Source organism: Mugil cephalus, chromosome 14 (assembly GCF_022458985.1).
Source record: "Mugil cephalus isolate CIBA_MC_2020 chromosome 14, CIBA_Mcephalus_1.1, whole genome shotgun sequence".
NCBI classification, from domain to species: Eukaryota; Metazoa; Chordata; class Actinopteri; order Mugiliformes; family Mugilidae; genus Mugil; species Mugil cephalus.
Genome location: NC_061783.1, coordinates 25,542,932 through 25,565,036, shown reverse-complemented (window position 1 = coordinate 25,565,036; position 22,105 = coordinate 25,542,932). Strand labels below are relative to the sequence as shown.

General features: G+C 42.1%; 2 protein-coding genes across 2 annotated transcripts; both read left to right on the top strand.

Moving 5' to 3' along the window:
* Window positions 1-2,586: 2,586 nt before the first annotated feature.
* On the top strand, window positions 2,587-19,628 carry LOC125020364 (integumentary mucin C.1-like; the record flags this gene model as incomplete). Its single annotated transcript, XM_047605687.1, has 4 exons — window positions 2,587-2,643; window positions 4,768-4,863; window positions 17,103-17,193; window positions 19,075-19,628. Coding segments are annotated over 4 exons (798 nt in total), but the record flags the coding sequence as incomplete, so codon positions are not given.
* A 17-nt stretch (window positions 19,629-19,645) lies between these two features.
* On the top strand, window positions 19,646-21,305 carry LOC125020514 (integumentary mucin C.1-like; the record flags this gene model as incomplete). Its single annotated transcript, XM_047605894.1, has 4 exons — window positions 19,646-19,728; window positions 19,850-20,302; window positions 20,354-20,860; window positions 21,065-21,305. Coding segments are annotated over 4 exons (1,284 nt in total), but the record flags the coding sequence as incomplete, so codon positions are not given.
* Between the last annotated feature and the right edge of the window lie 800 nt (window positions 21,306-22,105).

Below are 22,105 nucleotides of genomic sequence, written 5' to 3'. Positions count from 1 at the left end.
TTCTCCAACAAACTACGACTTCTCCAACTACAACCACAACTTCTCCAACACAACTCTCACAACAACCACACTTCTCCAACAACAACTACAACTCTCCAACTACAACCACAACTTCTCCAACACAACCACGATTCTCCAACTACAACCAACAACACTTCCAACACAACCACAACTTCTCCAACTACAACCACGATGTCTCCAACCACAACTTCTCCAACTACAACCTCTGCAACAACAACCACAACTTCTCCAACTACCACCATGTCTTCTCCAACTACAACTTCTCAACAACAACTACACTTCTCAACTACAACAAACTTCTCCAACAACACAACTCTCCACTACAACAAACTTCTCCAACAACAACCACAACTTCTCCAACTACAACCTCTCACAACACAACGTTCTCCAACTACAACCACACTTCTCCAACAACAACCACAACTTCTCCAACTACAACCTCTGCAACACACCACAACTTCTCCAACTACCACCACGTCTTCTCCAACTACAACTTCTCCAACATCAACTACGACTTCTCCAACTACAACCATAACTTCTCCAACAACAACCACAACTTCTCCAACTACAACCTCTGCGACAACAACCCCAACTTCTCCAACTACAACCACAACTACTCCAACTACAACCTCTGCAACAACAACTACAACTTCTCCAACTACAACCACAACATCTCCAACAACAACGACTTCTCCAACTACAACCTAACTTCTCCAACACAACACACTTCTCCAACAACAACCACAACTTCTGCAACTACAACCACAACTTCTCCAACCACAACTTCTCCAACTACAACCTCTGCAACAACAACCAGACTTCTCCAACTCAACTCTCTCCAACACAACAAATCTCCACACACCACGTCTCCAACTACAACTTCTCCAACATCACACACTCTCAACTACAACCACAACTTCTCTAAAAACAATTACAACTTCTCCAACTACAACACACTTCTCCAACAACAACCACAAACTTCTCCAACTACAACTCTCAACAACAACACAACTTCTCAACTACAACCACAACTCTCCACAACTACACTCTCACACAACCAAACTTCTCCAACAACAACACACTTCTCCAACTACAACCACACTTCTCCAACTACAACCTCTCCAACAAACACACTTCTCCAACAACAACACAACCTCTCCAACTACAACCACAATTCTCCAACACAACCACGATTCTCCACTACAACTTCTCCAACTACAACCACAACTCTCACTAAACCACAACTTCCAACTACAACCATGTCTCCAACCACAATTCTCCAACTACAACCTCTGCAACAACAACCAACTCTCCAACACACCACTCTCCAACTACAACTCTTCCAACAACAACACACTTCTCCAACTACAACCACAACTCTCCAACAACAACTACGACTTCTCCAACTACAACCACAACTCTCCAACAAACTACACTTCTCCCACTCAACCACACTTCTCCAACAACAACTACACACTCTCCAACTACAACCCAACTTCTCCAACAACAACTACGACTTCTCCACTACAACCACAACTTCTCCAACAACAACTACACTTCTCCAACACAACCAAACTTCTCCAACAACAACAACTTCTCACTACAACCTCTGCACAACAACCACAACTTCTCCAACTACAACCACAACATCTCCAACAACAACTAGAACTTCTCCAACTACAACCACGACTTCTCCAACTACAACTTCTCCAACAACAACCACAACTTCTCCAACAACAACTACAACGTCTCCAACTACAACCACAACTTCTCCAACAACAACTACGACTTCTCCAACTACAACCACAACTTCTCCAACAACAACTACGACTTCTCCAACTACAACCACAACTTCTCCAACAACAACTACAACTTCTCCAACTACAACCTCTGCAACAACAACTACAACTTCTCCAACTACAACCACAACATCTCCAACAACAACTAGAACTTCTCCAACTACAACCACAACTTCTCCAACTACGACTTCTCCAACTACTACCCATTCTCCTACAACAACTACAACCTCTCCAACTACAACCACAACTTCTCCAACAAACCTCGCAACAACAACCCACTTCTCCAACAACAACTACAAACTCTCCAACTACAACACAACTTCTCCACTACAACCACGACTCCCAACTACAACTTCTCCAACAACCACACACCTTCTCCAACAACAACTACAACTTCTCCAACTACAACCACGACTTCTCCAACTACAACTTCTCCAACAACAACCACACCTTCTCCAACAACAACTAGAACTTCTCCAACTACAACCACGACTTCTCCAACTACAACTTCTCTAACTACAACCACAACTTCTCCAACAACAACTACGACTTCTCCAACTACAACCACAACTTCTCCAACTACAACCTCTGCAACAACAACACACTTCTCCAACAACAACACAACCTCTCCAACTACAACCACAACTTCTCCACACAACCACATCCCAACTCAACTTCTCCAACTACAACCACAACCTCTCCAACTACAACCACAACTTCTCCAACACAACACACTTCTCCAACCACAATTCTCCAACTACAACCTCTCAACACAACCACAACTCTCCACACCACCACGACTTCTCCAACTACAACTTCTCCAACAACAACAACAACTTCTCCAACTACAACCTCTGCGACAACAATCCCAACTTCTCCAACTACAACCACAACTTCTCCAACAACAACCACAACTTCTCCAACTACAACCTCTGCAACAACAACTACAACTTCTCCAACTACAACCACAACATCTCCAACAACTACGTCTTCTCCAACAATAACCACAACTTCTCCAACAACAACCACAACTTCTCCAACAACAACTACAACTTCTCCACCTACAACCACAACTTCTCCAACAACAACCACAACTTCTCCAACTACAACCTCTGCGACAACAACCCCAACTTCTCCAACTACAACCACAACTTCTGCAACTACAACCACGACTTCTCCAACTACAACTTCTCCAACAACAACTACGACTTCTCCCACTACAACCACAATTTCTCCAACAACAACTACGACTTCTCCAACTACAACCACAACTTCTCCAACAACAACTACGACTTCTCCCACTACAACCACAACTTCTCCAACAACAACTACAACTTCTCCAACTACAACCACAACATCTCCAACAACTACGACTTCTCCAACTACAACCATAACTTCTCCAACAACAACTACGACTTCTCCAACAACAACCACACCTTCTCCAACAACAACCACAACTTCTACAACTACAACATCTGCAACCACAACCACAACGTCTCCAACTACAACCACAACTTCTCCAACAACAACCACAACTTCTCCAACTACAACCTCTGCAACAACAACCACAACTTCTCCAACTACCACCACGTCTTCTCCAACTACAACTTCTCCAACAACAACTACAACTTCTCCACCTACAACCACAACTTCTCCAACAACAACCACAACTTCTCCAACTACAACCTCTGCAACAACAACCACAACTTCTCCAACTACAACCTCTGCAACAACAACTACAACTTCTCCAACTACAACCACAACATCTCCAACAACTACGACTTCTCCAACTACAACCATAACTTCTCCAACAACAACTACGACTTCTCCAACTACAACCACAACTTCTCCAACAACAACTACAACCTCTCCAACTACAACCACAACTTCTCCAACTACAACCTCTGCAACAACAACCACGACTTCTCCAACAACAACGACAACCTCTCCAACTACAACCACAACTTCTCCAACTACAACCACGACGTCTCCAACTACAACTTCTCCAACAACAACCACAACTTCTCCAACAACAACTACAACTTCTCCAACAACAACCACAACTTCTCCAACTACAACCTCTGCAACAACAACTACAACTTCTCCAACTACAACCACAACATCTCCAACAACTACGTCTTCTCCAACAACAACCATAATTTCTCCAACAACAACTACGACTTCTCCAACTACAACCACAAGTTATCCAACAACAACTACAACCTCTCCAACTACAACCTCAACTTCTCCAACTACAACCTCTGCAACAACAACCACGACTTCTCCAACAACAACTACAACTTCTCCAACTACAACCACGACTTCTCCAACTACAACTTCTTCAACTACAACCACAACTTCTCCAACAACAACCACAACTTCTCCAACTACAACCACGACGTCTCCAACCACAACTTCTCCAACTACAACCTCTGCAACAACAACCACAACTTCTCCAACAACAACCACAACTTCTCCAACTACAACCTCTGCAACAACAACCACGACTTCTCCCACTACCACCACGTCTTCTCCAACTACAACTTCTCCAACAACAACTACGACTTCTCCAACTACAACCACAACTTCTCCAACAACAACTACAACTTCTCCACCTACAACTACGACTTCTCCAACTACAACCACAACTTCTCTAAAAACAACTACAACTTCTCCAACTACAACCACAACTTCTCCAACAACAACCACAACTTCTCCAACTACAACATCTGCAACCACAACCACAACGTCTCCAACTACAACCACAACTTCTCCAACTACAACCACGATGTCTCCAATCACAACTTCTCCAACTACCACCACGTCTTCTCCAACTACAACTTCTCCAACAACAACTACGACTTCTCCAACTACAACCACAACTTCTCCAACAACAACTACAACTTCTCCAACTACAACAACAACTTCTCCAACAACAACTAAAACTTCTCCACCTACAACCACAACTTCTCCGACAACAACCACAACTTCTCCAACTACAACCTCTGCAACAACAACCACAACTTCTCCAACTACTACCAATGCTTCTCCAACTACAACTTCTCCAACATCAACTACGACTTCTCCAACTACAACCACAACTTCTCCAACAACAACCACAACTTCTCCAACTACAACCTCTGCAACAACAACTACAACTTCTCCAACTACAACCACAACATCTCCAACACAACCCAACCACTAACAACAACAACTTTCCACAACTAGACTTCTCCACTACAACCCACTCTCCAACTACAACTTTCCAACAACCACACTCTCAATAAACTCTGCAAAACACAATTCTCAATACAAACTCTCAAAACACACTTCTCAACACACCAAACTTCAACAACCCTCAACACAACACACTTTCAAAACACACAACTCTCCAACAAACACATCTCCAACACAACACAATTTCCAACTAACAAAACACTCTCCAATAACAGACTTTCAACTACCCCCCCCCCCCCCCCCCCCAACCCTGCACACAACCAACTTTCCAACTACACTTCAACAACAACACACTTTCCAACACCAACTTCCCAACCAACTTCTCCAATACAACACATTTCCAAACAACTCAACTTCTCCAACTTCCACAACTCTCACACAACCTTCAACAACCAACTCTCCCTACACTTTCAAAACCAACTTCTCCACCAACACATTTCCAACACTACGCTTCTCATCACAATCTCCAACACACACACTTCTCAACTACAACCTCTAAAACAACAAATTCTCCAAACAAAAACTTTCAAACAACCAACTTCCCAACAACCCCACAACAACACAACTCTCACTAACCTCGCCACTCTCCCCAACCCAACTCAACAAAATTCTCCAACACAACAAATTCCAATACAACTCTCAACAACAACTCCAACTCCCAACTTCAACACAACATCCCAACAAACTCTCTACCACAACAACCACAACTTTCAACAAACCAACAAATCTCTCCAAAACAACTACATCTCCACTACACACAATCTCCACACAACACAACTTCTCAACTACAACTCTCAACACAAACTTCTCCACACCTTTCCCAACACAACTTCTCCAACTCAACACATTCTCCAACAAACCAACTTCTCAAAACAATCCCTCCAACTACTACAATTCTCAACAAAACCACACTTCAACTACAACCCTGCCAACCACAACTTCTCCAACTACACCACAAACATCTCCAACACACTTCTCAACTAAAAACCAAACTTTCTCCACTAAAACTAAACTTCTCCAACTACAACACAACTCTCAACTCAACCTTCACCAAAAAACTTTCCACACACACGCTTCTCCTACACAACTTCCAAAAACACTACACTTCTCCACTACACCACAATTTCAACAACACACAACTTCTCCAACAACACACTCTCAACAAACAACCCACCTTTCAACTCAACTCTGCAACAAACCAATCTCCAAAAACCACAATCCAACACACAATCTCCACTACAACTTCTCCAACAACAACTACGACTTTCCACTACAACCACACTTCTCCAACTACAATCTCAACAACACACACTTCTAACACAACTACATCCAATATCCAAAAACCCAATTCCAACCAACCAACCAACACACCTCGCAACAACAACACAACTTCTCCAACAACCACACTCTCCACTTCATTTTCAATAACACAACTTCTCCAACAACACAATTCCCAATACACCACATCTCCACCACAACTTTCAATACAACTTCACAACACCACTTTCTCCAAATTTTACCACCAGCTTCAAAACTTCTCAACAAAACTTCTCACACAACCACAATTCTCCACAAACTCTACAAACCACTAACACAACCTCTCCACAAAACACACTCTCCAACAACTACAATTCTCAACTACAACACACTCAAAACAACTCATCTCAACTAAACAACTTTCCAACACACACCTCTCCAACACAACCCACTTCCCCAACAAAACCAAACTTCTCAATACAACTCTGCAACCCACACACTCTCCAAACACACAACTCTCAACAAACCACTCTCCAACTACAACTCTCAACAAAAACCACAACTTCTCCAACTACCACCACGTCTTCTCCAACTACAATCTCCAACAACAACTACACTTCTCACTACAACCACAACTTCTCCAACACAACCAACTCCCAAACTTCAACCACAAATTCTCCAAACACCTAAAACTTCTCCAACTACAACCATTCCAACTTTCTCCACTACAACCACAATTCCCAAAACAAAACTCTCAACTACAACAAACTTTCCAAAACACACCTTCCCAACTACAACTTCTCAACACAACCACTCTCCAACACACACAACTCTCTAAAACATTAACAACTTTCCAACTACTACCCCACAAACTTCTCAAAACAACTACAATTCTCCAAACACAACCACAACTCCCACAACAACACAACTTCTCCAACACAACACAACTTCCAAAACTCAACCACAACTTCTCAACAACAACACTTCTCAACTACAACACAAAATCTCCAACAAACAACTTCACCCCAACCAACTAATTTCTCCAACAACCACAACTTCTCAAAACAACAACCTCTCACTACAACTCTCAACAAACTACAACTTTCCAAACAAACTCCCAACACATCTCCAACAACACCTTCTCCACTACAACCTCTCAAAACAACACAATTTCATCCCTTGACAACAATTAACTACCCCACAAATTTCCACCAACCTTCCACAACAAACACTTCTCCAACACAACTAACTCTCACTACAACCCAACTTCTCAACACAACACGATTCTCAACTACAACTTCTCAACTCAACCACAACCTTCCAAACAACCACAACTTCTCCACTAACCACATTCTCCAACACACTTTCCAACTACAACCTCTAACACAACAACTTCTCCAACCACCACTTCTCCAACTACACTCTCAACAACAACTCACTTCTCCAAACAACCACAACTTCCCAACACAACAATCTCAACTACAACCTCTCAACAACAACAACTTCTCCTACCACATCTCCAAAACAACCCAACTTCTCAACACAACACACTTCTCCAACTACAACAAACTCCAAACAATCAACTTCTCCAACTACAACACAACTTCTCAACAACAACCACAACTTCTCCAACTACAACCTCTCAACAACAACACAACTCTCCAACTCAACCACCACAACAATACACTTCTCCAACTACAACCAAATCTCCAACAACACGCTTCTCCAACTACAACCAACTTCTCCAACAAACACCAACCCTCCAACAACCCCAACTCCCAATTTCCACCACGATCTCCAACTACAACTTCTCCAACAAACACAACCTCAACTACAACCACACTTCTCAAAACAACTCAAAACAACTTCAACCACCAACTTTTTCCAACTACAACACGCTTTCAACTACAACACATTCTCCAACAAACCTCTCAACACAACTCCAACACAACACAACTTCCTTCTCAACACACACATTCTCAAACAAAACAAACCTTCTCAACACAACCCCAAAAAAACTCTTCTCCAACACAACAACTTTCCACAACAACATTCTCCAACTACAACCTCTTCAAAACACCAATTCTCCAACACAACACAACTTCTCCAACAAAACCCAAACTCTCCAACAAACCTCTACACACCCAACCCAAAAAACCTCTCAATACACACAATTCTCCAACACAACCGATTTCTCCAACACATTCTCCAACAACAAACACTTCTCAACTACAAACACTTCTCCAATACAACTCTCCAACTACAACAAACTCTCCAACACAACCACAACTCTCAAACAACTCTCAAAAACACCCCATACACCCCTTCCCAACAACAACACACTTCTCAAATCAACCAATTTCCCAATACAACACACTTCTCAACAAAACACAACTTTTAAACACAACACAACTTCTCCACAACCAAAACTTCTCAACAACACACAACTTCTCCACTCAACCTCTGCAACAACAACACACTTCTCCACTCACCCTTCTCAACTACAACTTTCCAAACAATCGACTTTCAACTACAACCACAACTTCTCCAACACATACAACTCTCCAATAAACAAACTTCTCCAACAACAACTACAATTCTCCCTAAACCATCCAACACAACTCACTTCTCAACCTACCCAACACAAATTCTAAAACAACTAACTTCTCCAACACAACCACAACTTCTCACAACAACCACATCCTTCACAACCACAACTTCTAAATAACTACCAACCCCCTCCAACAAACAACTTCTCACAACAACCACAACTTCTCCAATAACCTCTCAACAACAACACAACTCTCCAATACAACACAACTTCCAACAACACGACTTCTCCAACTACAACCAAACTTCTCCACACAACCAAAATCTCCAACAACAACCACACTCTCAACTACAACCTCTGCACAAACTACACTTCTCAACACACCACAACTCTCCAACACACTTTCCAACAAAACCACAACTTCTCCAACACCAACTTCTCCAACACAACTTCCCACCACACCACACTTCTCCAAAACAAATTACAACCTCTGCACAACAACCCAACTTCTCCAACAAACCACAACTTCCAATACAACCTTCCAATACATTCCCAACAACAACTACGACTTCCCAACACCACAACTTCCCAACAACACCCATTCTCCAACTACAACTTCTCAAAACAACCAAACTTCCACTACAACCACACTCTCAACAACAACACAACTCTCCATACACCTCTGCAATAAACCAACTTCTCAACTCACCATCTTCTCCAAAACTCTCCAACACAACTACGACTTCCCAACTACAACACACTTCTCCACAACAAACACACTCTCAACCCCACATTTCAACACAACCTCTCCAACTACAACCACCCCCAAACAACTCAACTCCACACAACCACAACTTCTCCAACACACCCCTTCTCCACTCCTCCTAAACAACTAATTTCATACAACCTCTCCAACAACAACTACAATAACTACAACCACAACTTCTCCAACAAACACATCTCCACTAAAACCAAACTCCAACACAACTTTCCAACTCAACCTCTCAACACACACATTCCAAAACCAAACTTCTCCAACTACACTCTGCAACACAACCACGATTCTCCCAACCCACCTTCTCCAACTACAACTTTCCAAACTCATTCTCAACTAACCACCTCTCCAACAACAACAACTTCCATACAACCACAACTTCTTCCAAAACACACAACTTCTAACAACTACAACTCTCCAACCAACCAAAACTTCTACACAACACAACTTCTCCAAACAACCCAAACTTCTCCAACACAACCACAACTTCTCAATTACACTTCTCATCAACCACAACTTCTCACAACAACACAACTTTCAACTACAACTCGTCTCACTAACCAACTTCTCCAACACAACCCTCACAACAACACTTTCCCAACAACCACCACAACTTCCAAAACTACAACCTCTCAACAAACACAACTTCCCACAACCCCATTCTCAACTCAACCTCGCAACAACAACACAACTTTGCAATACAACCACATCCCAAAACAACTACATCCAACTCAACCACAATTTAACTTCCAACCCAAAATCATTCCATAACCCGCCACACTCTTCTCCAACGACTTTCCACAACAACTACGACTTCTCCTCCACAACTCTCCCTACTCTCCACTACAACCACACTTCTCCAACTCAACTCTCAATCCACAACTCTCACTACTCTCAAAAACCACAACTTTCAACACTCAAACCAACTTCTCCACATTTAACTACATTTCCAACTCACCACAATTCCACAACACACAACTTCTCCACTACACCTCTACCAACAACACAACATCTCAAAACAACCACAACTTCAATACAACCACGACTTCCCACTACAACTCTCCAACAACACAACTTCTCCTACACCTCTGCACACAACCACTTCTCAACTACAACACAACTTCTCCAACAACAACCACACTTCTCCAATACAACCTCGCAACAACAACTACAACTTCTCCATACAACCACAACATCCAAACAACACTCTTCTAAAACCAACTTCTCCAACAACAACCACAACTCTCCAACACCACATTCTCCACTACAACCACACTTCTCCAACACACCACACTTCCAACTACAACTCGCCAACACCCAACTTTCAAATATCAGCTTCTCCAACTACAACTTCTCAACACAACTAACTTCCAACTACAACACAACTTCTCAAAAACATACATTCTCCAATACACCACAACTTCTCCAACAAAACCACAACTTCTCCAACTACACCCTCTGCAACAACAACTACAACTTCTCCAACTACAACCACAACATCTCCAACAACTGCGACTTCTCCAACTACAAATTCCAACAAAATACGACTCTCCCTACAACACAATTCCCAACCAACTCTTCGCAACCCCAACTTCTCCACAACGTCTTCTCAACACAATCTCCAACAACATTCTCAACTACACCACACTTCTCCAACAACAACTACAACTCTCAAAACAACTCCAAAACCCACACCTCTCCAACTACAACTCTCAAAACCCAAACTCCCACTTCCCACAACTTCTCCAACACCCACGACTTCTCCACTACACTCTCAACACAACCATTTCCCCACCAAACTTTCAACTACAACCCTGACCAACACTTCTCACTACCCCTCTCCAACACTACTTTCCAACACAACACTCCCAACACAACACACTCTCCAAAACAACACAATCTCCACACAACACACTCTCCAACTAACAACTTCTATAACTGACACACAATCTCAAACACACAACTCTCAACTACACCACACTTCCATACAACTCTCCAACACACTCTCAAACAATCTCACACTTCTCCAACCACCACCTTCCCAACACAACTCTCCAACAACCAAATTCCCAACACAACACAACTCTCCAACAACACTCCAACTTAACTCAACACACACTTCTCAACACAACACAATTTCACCACACCACTCTCAACTACACCAACTCTCTAAAAAAACACAACTTCTCACACACAATCTCCACACAACACACTTCTCCAACAACAACCCACTTCCCAACACACAAACTTCTAACTCAAATCTCAACCAACCAACTCTCCAACACAACCACAACTTCTACAACAACCAAACTCTCCAACTACAACCTCTCAACCACCAACTCTCCAATACCACCACTTCCACTACAACTTCTCCAACACAAAACTCACTCACAACTCCACAAACTCTCACACAATCATTCTCAACTCACCACACTTCACAACAACAACTTCTCCACTACAACCACAACTCTCCACACAACACATCTAATCAAATCTGCACAACACAACTCTCCAACACACACCTTCTCAACAAACTTCTCCACTCAACCTTAACACAACAAACTTTCAAACATTACAACTTCTCCAACACAACAACTTTCAACACAACACACCTCCAACACAACACATTCTCCAACTACAAACCTCTCAACAATAAACTTCTCAACTAAAACCACAACCTCTCAACTACAACTCTCACAAACCAAACTTCCCCAAACAACCCTTTCCAACAACTCAACTACGACTTCTCCAACTACAACCACAACTTTCCAACAACACACACTTCTCCAAAACAACTCTCAACACAAAATTCTCCAATACAACACAATCTCAACAACTACATTCTCCAACACAACCAACTCTCACAACAACCACTTCCCAACAAACCAAACTTTCCACTAAACCTCTGCAAAACAACCACAACTTCTCCAAAATACAACCTCTCAACACAACACAACTTTCCAACTACAACCACATTTCCAACAAAACTTCTCAATACAACACAACTTCCAACAACAACCAACTTCTCACACAACCACATTCACAACCACAATTCTCCAACTACAACTTGCAACAACAACCACAATCTCAATACACACGCTTCTCCACTACAACTTCTCCACTACACTTCTCCAACTACACCACAATTCTACAAACTACAACCTCCTACAACCACAACTCTCCAACAAACCACAACTTCTCAAAACACAACCTCTCAACACAACCACAACTTCTCAACTACAACCTCCAACACACCACAACTTCTCAACAACAACAACTCTCCAAAAACACACTCCCAACACAACTAACTTCAAAACAACACATTCTCAACTAAACAAACTTCTCCACACAACACACTCTCAAACACAACTCTCCACAAACTCCACAACACCACAACTTCTCAACCACCTCCAAACACCACTTCTCCACACCACCGTCTCCACTAAACTTCTCCAACAACAACTACGACTTCTCAACACAAACATTCTCACACAACTCAACTTCTCAACTACACTCTCAAAAAACGACTTCCTAATACCACTTTCAACACAACCACAACTTCTCCAACACAACCCAACTTTCCAAACAACTTCCAACTACAACCTCTCAACACAACCACAACTCTCAAAAAACCACAATTTCCACTACTTCACAAAACACAACCTCCAACACACCCCTTCTCCAAAACAACACATTCTCCAACACACACAACTCTCAACTACACTTCTCCAACAAACCCACAACCTTCCAACAAAACTCAATTCTCCAATACAACAACTCAAAACAAACTCTCCAATACAACCTTCGAAACAACCCAATTCTCCAATAACTTTCAACACAACACAACTTCTCAACTACACTCTCAACACAATACAACTTCTCAACACAACCACAATTCTCCAACAACAACACAATTCTCAACACAACTCTCAACACACAACAACAACTTCTCCCAACTACAACCAAACTTTCCCAACAACAACTACACTTCCCCAACAACAACAAAACCCTTAAAATTCTCCAAAAACAACCACTTCCAACAACAACTACACTCACCACTCCAACAACTCCAACACACCCAAATCTCCAACTACAACTCTCAACAACCATCTCAACCAACAAACATTCTCCAACTACAACACGCACAACAACAACTTCCACACACCTCAACACACTTTTTCCAACTACACATCTTCTCCAACATACAACTACACTTCTCCAACTACAACCCCCAACTTCTCCAAAACAACCACAAACTCTCCAACTACAACCACAACTTCTCCAACAACACAATTTCTCAACTAACAACCTCTCACAACAACCAAAACCCTTCTCCAACTACAACCACAAACTTCTCCAACTACAACCATTTCTCCAACTACAAACTTCTCCAACAACAACTACACTTCTCCAACTACAACCACAACTTTCTCCAACAACAACTAACTCTCCAACTAAAACCCCAACTTCTCCAACAAACAACGACTTCTCCCATCTACAACCACAACCTCTCCAACAACAACTACAACTTCTCCAACTACAACCAACACAATCTCCAACAACTTACGACTTCTCCAACTACAACCAAACTTCTCCAACAACTATTCAACTACCCACACCCAACAACAACAAATTCACTACATTCTCCAACTACTACCACGACTTCTCCAACTAGAACTACACCAACTACAACCACCACTTCTCCAACTACAACCACAACTTCTCCAACAACAACCCCAACTTCTCCAACTAAACACACTCCACACAAACTTCTCCAACACCACACGTCTTCTAACAACTACCACACTCTCCAACACCAACACCCCTTTCCAACTACAACCACAACTTCTCCAACAACTACAACCTCCCCAACAACAACCACAACTTCTCCACTACAACCACAACTTCTCAACAACAACACTTCTCCAACACATACCAACTACTTCTCCAACAACAACTTCCCCAACTACAACCACAACTTCTCCAACAACACAACTTCTCCAACAAACAACCCACAACACCTCCACTACAACACGACTTCTCCAACTAAAACCCAAAACTTCTAAAAACATCTCCAACTACAACCACAATTTCTCCCAACACAAACAAAACTCTCCACACAACACAACTTCTCCAACATCTCCAACACAACCACAACTCCTACAACTACACATCTCATCTCACACCACAACTTCTCCTAAACCCAACAACACAACCACAATTCTCCAACAACAACAACAAAACCAACTTCTCCACAACATCAACTTTTCCACTACAAACTCACAACACACATCTCCAATACAACCACAACTTTCCCTGACAATCAACCAACTCCACAACCCCCACTACACTTCTCCAACAACAACTACAACTTCCCACCAACAACTCCAAACAAACCTTCTCAAAACACAACTCTCTACAACACAACTACCCAACCTACAACTACAACCACAACTTCCCCAACTACAACCTTACAACTCTCAACTACAACTTCTCCAACAACAACCACAAACTTCTGCAACTAACAACACGACTTCTCCAACTACAACTCTCCAACAACAACAACCGACTTCTCCCAATACAACCAATTCACTCAACAACAACTACGACTTCTCCAACTACCAACACAAACTTCTCCAACAACCACGACTTCTCCAACAACACAACCACCAACTTCCCAACTTACAACGCTCAACTACAATCATTCTAACAACAACACAACTTTCCAAACAAAAACTACACTTCACCACAACTACAACCCACAACTTCTCCCAACTTCTAAACCTAAACTTCTGCAACCCCAACCACAACTTCTCCAACTACACAACTCACAAAAACACCACAACTTCCAACTACAACCTCCAAACTACAACCCCACAAACTTCCCAACCACAAATTCTCCAACACAAACGACTTCTCCAACACACCACAACTTCCCCAACAACAACCTACAACTTCTCCAACTACACAATTCTCCAAACAACAACACACTTCTCCAACATACAACCACAACTTCTCCAACACAACACAACTTCTCCAACTACAACTCTGCAACCAACAACTCCAACAACTTCTCCAACTACAACCTCTGCCAACAAACCCAACTTCTCCAACTACACCAAAACTTCTCCAACTACAACCTCAACATCCCAACTACACTCTGCAACAACAACTACAACTTCTCCCAACAACCACAATTCTCTCAACAACAACTACGACTTCTCCAACTACAACCACAACTTCTCAACAAACAACACAACTTCTCCAACAACAACCAACTTCTCCAAAACAACCACACTTCTCCAACAACAACCACAAACTTCTCCACACAAACCTCTCAATACAAATTCCCAACCATCCAAACACAACCAATCTCAACAAAACTCTCAACTCTCCAACTACAACTACTCCAACTACAACCACAATTCTAAAACCATACCAATACAACTTCTCCAAACAACCACAACTTCTCAACAACAACGATTTCCAATTTAACCAAACCTCTAAAAAACTACAACCCACTTCTCCAACAACAACCACAACTTCAACTACAACCTCTCAACCAACAACAACAACTCTCCAAAACAACCACAACTTCTCAACACAACACTACACACATCCAACTACAACCTTCTACAACAACCAACTTCTCAACTACAACCTTTTCACAAAACACAACTCTCCAACAACCAACAAACTTTTCCAACTAAAACCCACGACTTCCTCAACCTAACTTACAACTTACAACAAACACAACCCAACCTAAAAACAACTTCTCCAACTACAACCTCTGCGACAACAATCCAACTTCTCCAACTACACCCAATTCTCAACAACAACCACAACTTCTCCAACTACACACTTCTCAAACAACAACTAAAACTTCTCCAACTACAACCACAACTTCCCAACACCTACAACTCTCCTCTCCCACAAAAACCACAACTTCTCCAACAACAACCCAACTTCTCCAACAACCCCTAACTACACTTCTCCACCACAACAACAACTTCTCCAACTACAACCACACAACCAACTTCTCCAACTACAACCACAACTCTCCTGACAACAACCCCAACTTCTCCAACTACAACACAACTTCCAACTACAACCAAAACTTCCCAACTACTACTCTCAACAAACACAACTTCTCACCAACTACAACTCACAACTTCTCAACACTAACCTACACTTTCCAACTACAACCACAACTTCTCAACACACTACAACCCAACACCACAACTTCTCCCAAACTACAACTACAACTTCTCCACTCAACTACGACTTCCCAACTAACTACAACTTCCAAACAACCATAACTCCCAACACACACTACTTCTCAACAACAACCACAACTTCTCCAACACAACCATCTCCCAACAACTACTACAACTTACAACTACAACTTCTCAAACACAACACAACAACGTCTCCAACAAAACACACTTCTCCAACTACAACCACAACTTCTCCAACTACAACCTCTGCACAACAACCACCAACTTCTCCAACTCCACCAACGTCTTCTCCAACTACAACTTTTCTCCAACAACAACTACGACTTCTCCAACTACAACCACAACTTCTCCAAAAACCCAACTCCAAAAACTTCTCCAACTACAACCACAACTTCTCCAACAACAACAATCAACCTAAAACCATCTCCAACTACAACCACACATCCAACAATTTCCCAACACAATCTCACTACAACCACAACTTCTCCAACTACAACTCTGAACCACACAACTAAAAACTTCTCCAACAAACAACTACGACTTCCCACTACAACCAACTTCTCCAAAAAACCAACAACTTCTCCAACTACAACCACAATTCTCCAACAACAACAATTCTCCAACTCAACCACAACTTCTCAACAACACCAACTTTCCACCAACTACCTCCCAACAACAACCACAACTTCTCCAACTACAACTCTGCACAACAACCACAACTTCTCCAACCAACCTCTCAACAAACTTCTCAACAACACACTTTCCAACTACAACCACAACTTCTCCAACAACAACTACAACTTCTCCAACTACAACCCTACAACTCTCAATTTCCCAACACACGACTTCTCCAACTACACCCAACTTCCAAAACAACTACAACTTCTCCAACTACAACCACTTCAACAACAACCACAACTTCTCCAACAACAACCACACCCAACAACCACATTCTCAACACAACATCTGCAACACAACCACAACCTCCAACTACAAACCACATTCTCCAAACAACCTTCACTACAACCACAACTTCTCCAACTACAACCACAACCTCTGCAACAACAACCACGTCTTCTCCAACTTCAACTTCTCCAACAACAACTACAACCACAACTTCTCCAACAACAACTACAACTTCTCCAACTACAACAATAACTTCTCCAACAACAACCACAACTTCTCCAACTACACCACAATTCTCTCAAAACCCCAACAACTTCCCAACTACACTCTCAACACAACCACAACTTCTCAATAAAGCTTAACTACAACTTCTCAACATCAACTACACTCTCCAACTACAAACAACAACTTCTCTAAAAAATTTAAAAATTCTCCAACTACAACCACAACTTTTTTCCAACAACAACACAACTTCCCCAAACTACAACCACAATTTCAACCCAACTACAACTCTCCACCTCACCACAACTTCTCCAACACAACCACAACTTCTCTAAAACATACAACTTCTCCAACACAACCACAACTTCTCCAACAACAACTACAACTTCTCCAACACAACTACGACTTCCCAACTACAACCACAACTTCTCCAACAACCCACAACTTCTCCAACTACAACCCCCAACAACCCTTCTCCAAAACAACACAACAAAAAACAACTTCTCCAACACAACCAAACTTCTCCAACAACAACTACACCTCCCAACAACAACCCAACTTCTCCAACTACCTCACCAACCCCCATCATCCCAACAACAACTACACCTTCTCCAACTACAACCACAACTTCTCCAACTACAACCACGATGTCTCCAACTACAACTTCTCCAACTACAACCACAACCTCTCCAACTACAACCACAACTTCCAACTAAACCACATTCTCCAAACACTTCTCCAAAAACCTCTCAACAACAACCACAACTTCTCCAAAAACCCACCAATTTCCAACTAAACTTCTCCAACAAAAACCCACACTTCTCCAACAACAAACACAACTTCTCCAAAAAAACCCACAACTTCTCCAACTACAACCCTTCTCCAAAAACCCACAACTTCTCCAACTACAACCTCCAACAAAAAAAAAAAAATTTTAAATAAAAATTAAAAAAACAACAACACCCAACTTCTCCAACTACAACCACAACTTCCCCAAACTAACAACTACAACTTCTCCAACATCAACTACAACTTCTCCAACTACAACCACAACTTCTCCAACAACAACCACAACTTCTCCAACTACAACCTCTGCAACAACAACTACAACTTCTCCAACTACAACCACAACATCTCCAACAACTACGACTTCTCCAACTACAACCATAACTTCTCCAACAACAACTACGACTTCTCCAACTACAACCACAACTTCTCCAACTACAACCTCTGCAACAACAACCACAACTTCTCCAACTACCACCACGTCTTCTCCAACTACAACTTCTCCAACAACAACTACGACTTCTCCAACTACAACCACAACTTCTCCAACAACAACTACAACTTCTCCAACTACAACCACGACTTCTTCAACTACAACTACGATTTTTCCAACTATAACCACAACTTCTCCAATAACAACTACAACCTCTTCAACAACAACCACAACTTCTCCAACAACAACCACAACTTCTCCAACTACAACCTCTGCAACAACAACTACAACTTCTGCAAAAACAACCACAACTTCTCCAGCTACAACCTCTTCAAGAAAAACTACAACTTCTCCAACTACCACCACAACATTTCCAACAACTACGACTTCTCCAACTACAACCACAACTTCTCCAACAACAACTACAACTTCTCCAACTACAACCACAACTTCTCCAACAACAACTACAACTTCTCCAACTACAACCTCTACAACAACAACCACAACATCTCCAATAACAACCACAACTTTTCCAACTACAACCACGACTTCTCCAACTACAACTTCTCCAACAACAACAACAACTTCTCCAACTACAACCTCTGCGACAACAATCCCAACTTCTCCAACTACAACCACAACTTCTCCAACAACAACCACAACTTCTCCAACTACAACCTCTGCAACAACAACTACAACTTCTCCAACTACAACCACAACATCTCCAACAACTACGTCTTCTCCAACAACAACCACAACTTCTCCAACAACAACCACAACTTCTCCAACAACAACTACAACTTCTCCACCTACAACCACAACTTCTCCAACAACAACCACAACTTCTCCAACTACAACCTCTGCAACAACAACCACAACTTCTCCAACTACTACCACGTCTTCTCCAACTACAACTTCTCCAACATCAACTACGACTTCTCCAACTACAACCACAACTTCTCTAAAAACAATTACAACTTCTCCAACTACAACCACAACTTCTCCAACAACAACCACAACTTCTCCAACTACAACCTCTGCAACAACAACTACAACTTCTCCAACTACAACCACAACATCTCCAACAACTACGACTTCTCCAACTACAACCATAACTTCTCCAACAACAACTACGACTTCTCCAACTACAACCACAACTTCTCTAAAAACAACTACAACTTCTCCAACTACAACCACAACTTCTCCAACAACAACCACAACTTCTCCAACTACAACCTCTGCAACAACAACTACAACTTCTCCAACTACAACCACAACATCTCCAACAACTACGACTTCTCCAACTACAACCACAACTTCTCCAACAACAACCACAACTTCTCCAACAACAACCACAACTTCTCCAACTACAACCTCTGCAACAACAACCACAACTTCTCCAACTACCACCACGTCTTCTCCAACTACAACTTCTCCAACAACAACTACGACTTCTCCAACTACAACCACAACTTCTCCAACAACAACTACGACTTCTCCAACTACAACCACAACTTCTCTAAAAACAATTACAACTTCTCCAACTACAACCACAACTTCTCCAACAACAACCACAACTTCTCCAACTACAACCTCTGCAACAACAACTACAACTTCTCCAACTACAACCACAACATCTCTAACAACTACGACTTCTCCAACTACAACCATAACTTCTCCATCAACAACTACGACTTCTCCAACTACAACCACAACTTCTCCAACTACAACCTCTGCGACAACAACCCCAACTTCTCCAACTACCACCACGTCTTCTCCAACTACGACTTCTCCAACTACAACCACAACTTCTCCAACAACAACTACAACTTCTCCAACTACAACCACAACTTCTCCAACAACAACTACGACTTCTCCCACTACAACCACAACTTCTCCAACAACAACTACAATGTCTCCAACTACAACCACAACTTCTCCAACAACAACTACGACTTCTCCAACTACAACCACAACTTCTCCAACAACAACTACGACTTCTCCAACTACAACCACAACTTCTCCAACAACAACTACAACTTCTCCAACAACAACCACAACTTCTCCAACTACAACCACGACGTCTCCAACTACAACTTCTCCAACAACAACCACACCTTCTCCAACAACAACTACAACTTCTCCAACTACAACCACGACTTCTCCAACTACAACTTCTTCAACTACAACCACAACTTCTCCAACTACAACCTCTGCGACAACAACCCCAACTTCTCCAACTACAACCACAACTTCTCCAACAACAACCACAACTTCTCCAACTACAACCACGACTTCTCCAACTACAACTTCTCCAACTACAACCACGACTTCTCCAACTACAACCACAACTTCTCCAACTATATCCACTACTTGTCCAACTACAACTTCTCCAACTAAAACCACAACTTCTCCAACGACAACCATAACCTCTCTAACAACAACTACGACTTCTCCAACGACAATCTCTCCAATCACAACTACAACTTCTCCAACTACAACCACAACCTCTGCAACTACAACCACATCATCTACAACTACAACCACGATTTCTCCAACAACAACCACAACATCTGCAACAACAACTACAACTTCTCCAACTACAACTTCTCCAACAACAACCACGCCTTCTCCACCCACAACCTCTGCTACAACAACCACAACTTCTCCAACAACTACGACTTCACCAACTACAACAGCCACAACTACTCCTCCAACAACAATAACAAGTTCTCTCACAAAGACAACAACTTCGCAAACCACAACAGCGTCTCCAGCTACAACAACCACAACCGCTCCAACTACAACAACCACAGTCGCTCCAACTACAACAACTTATCCATCTACAAGAACCACATCCTCTCCAACACCAACTACAAC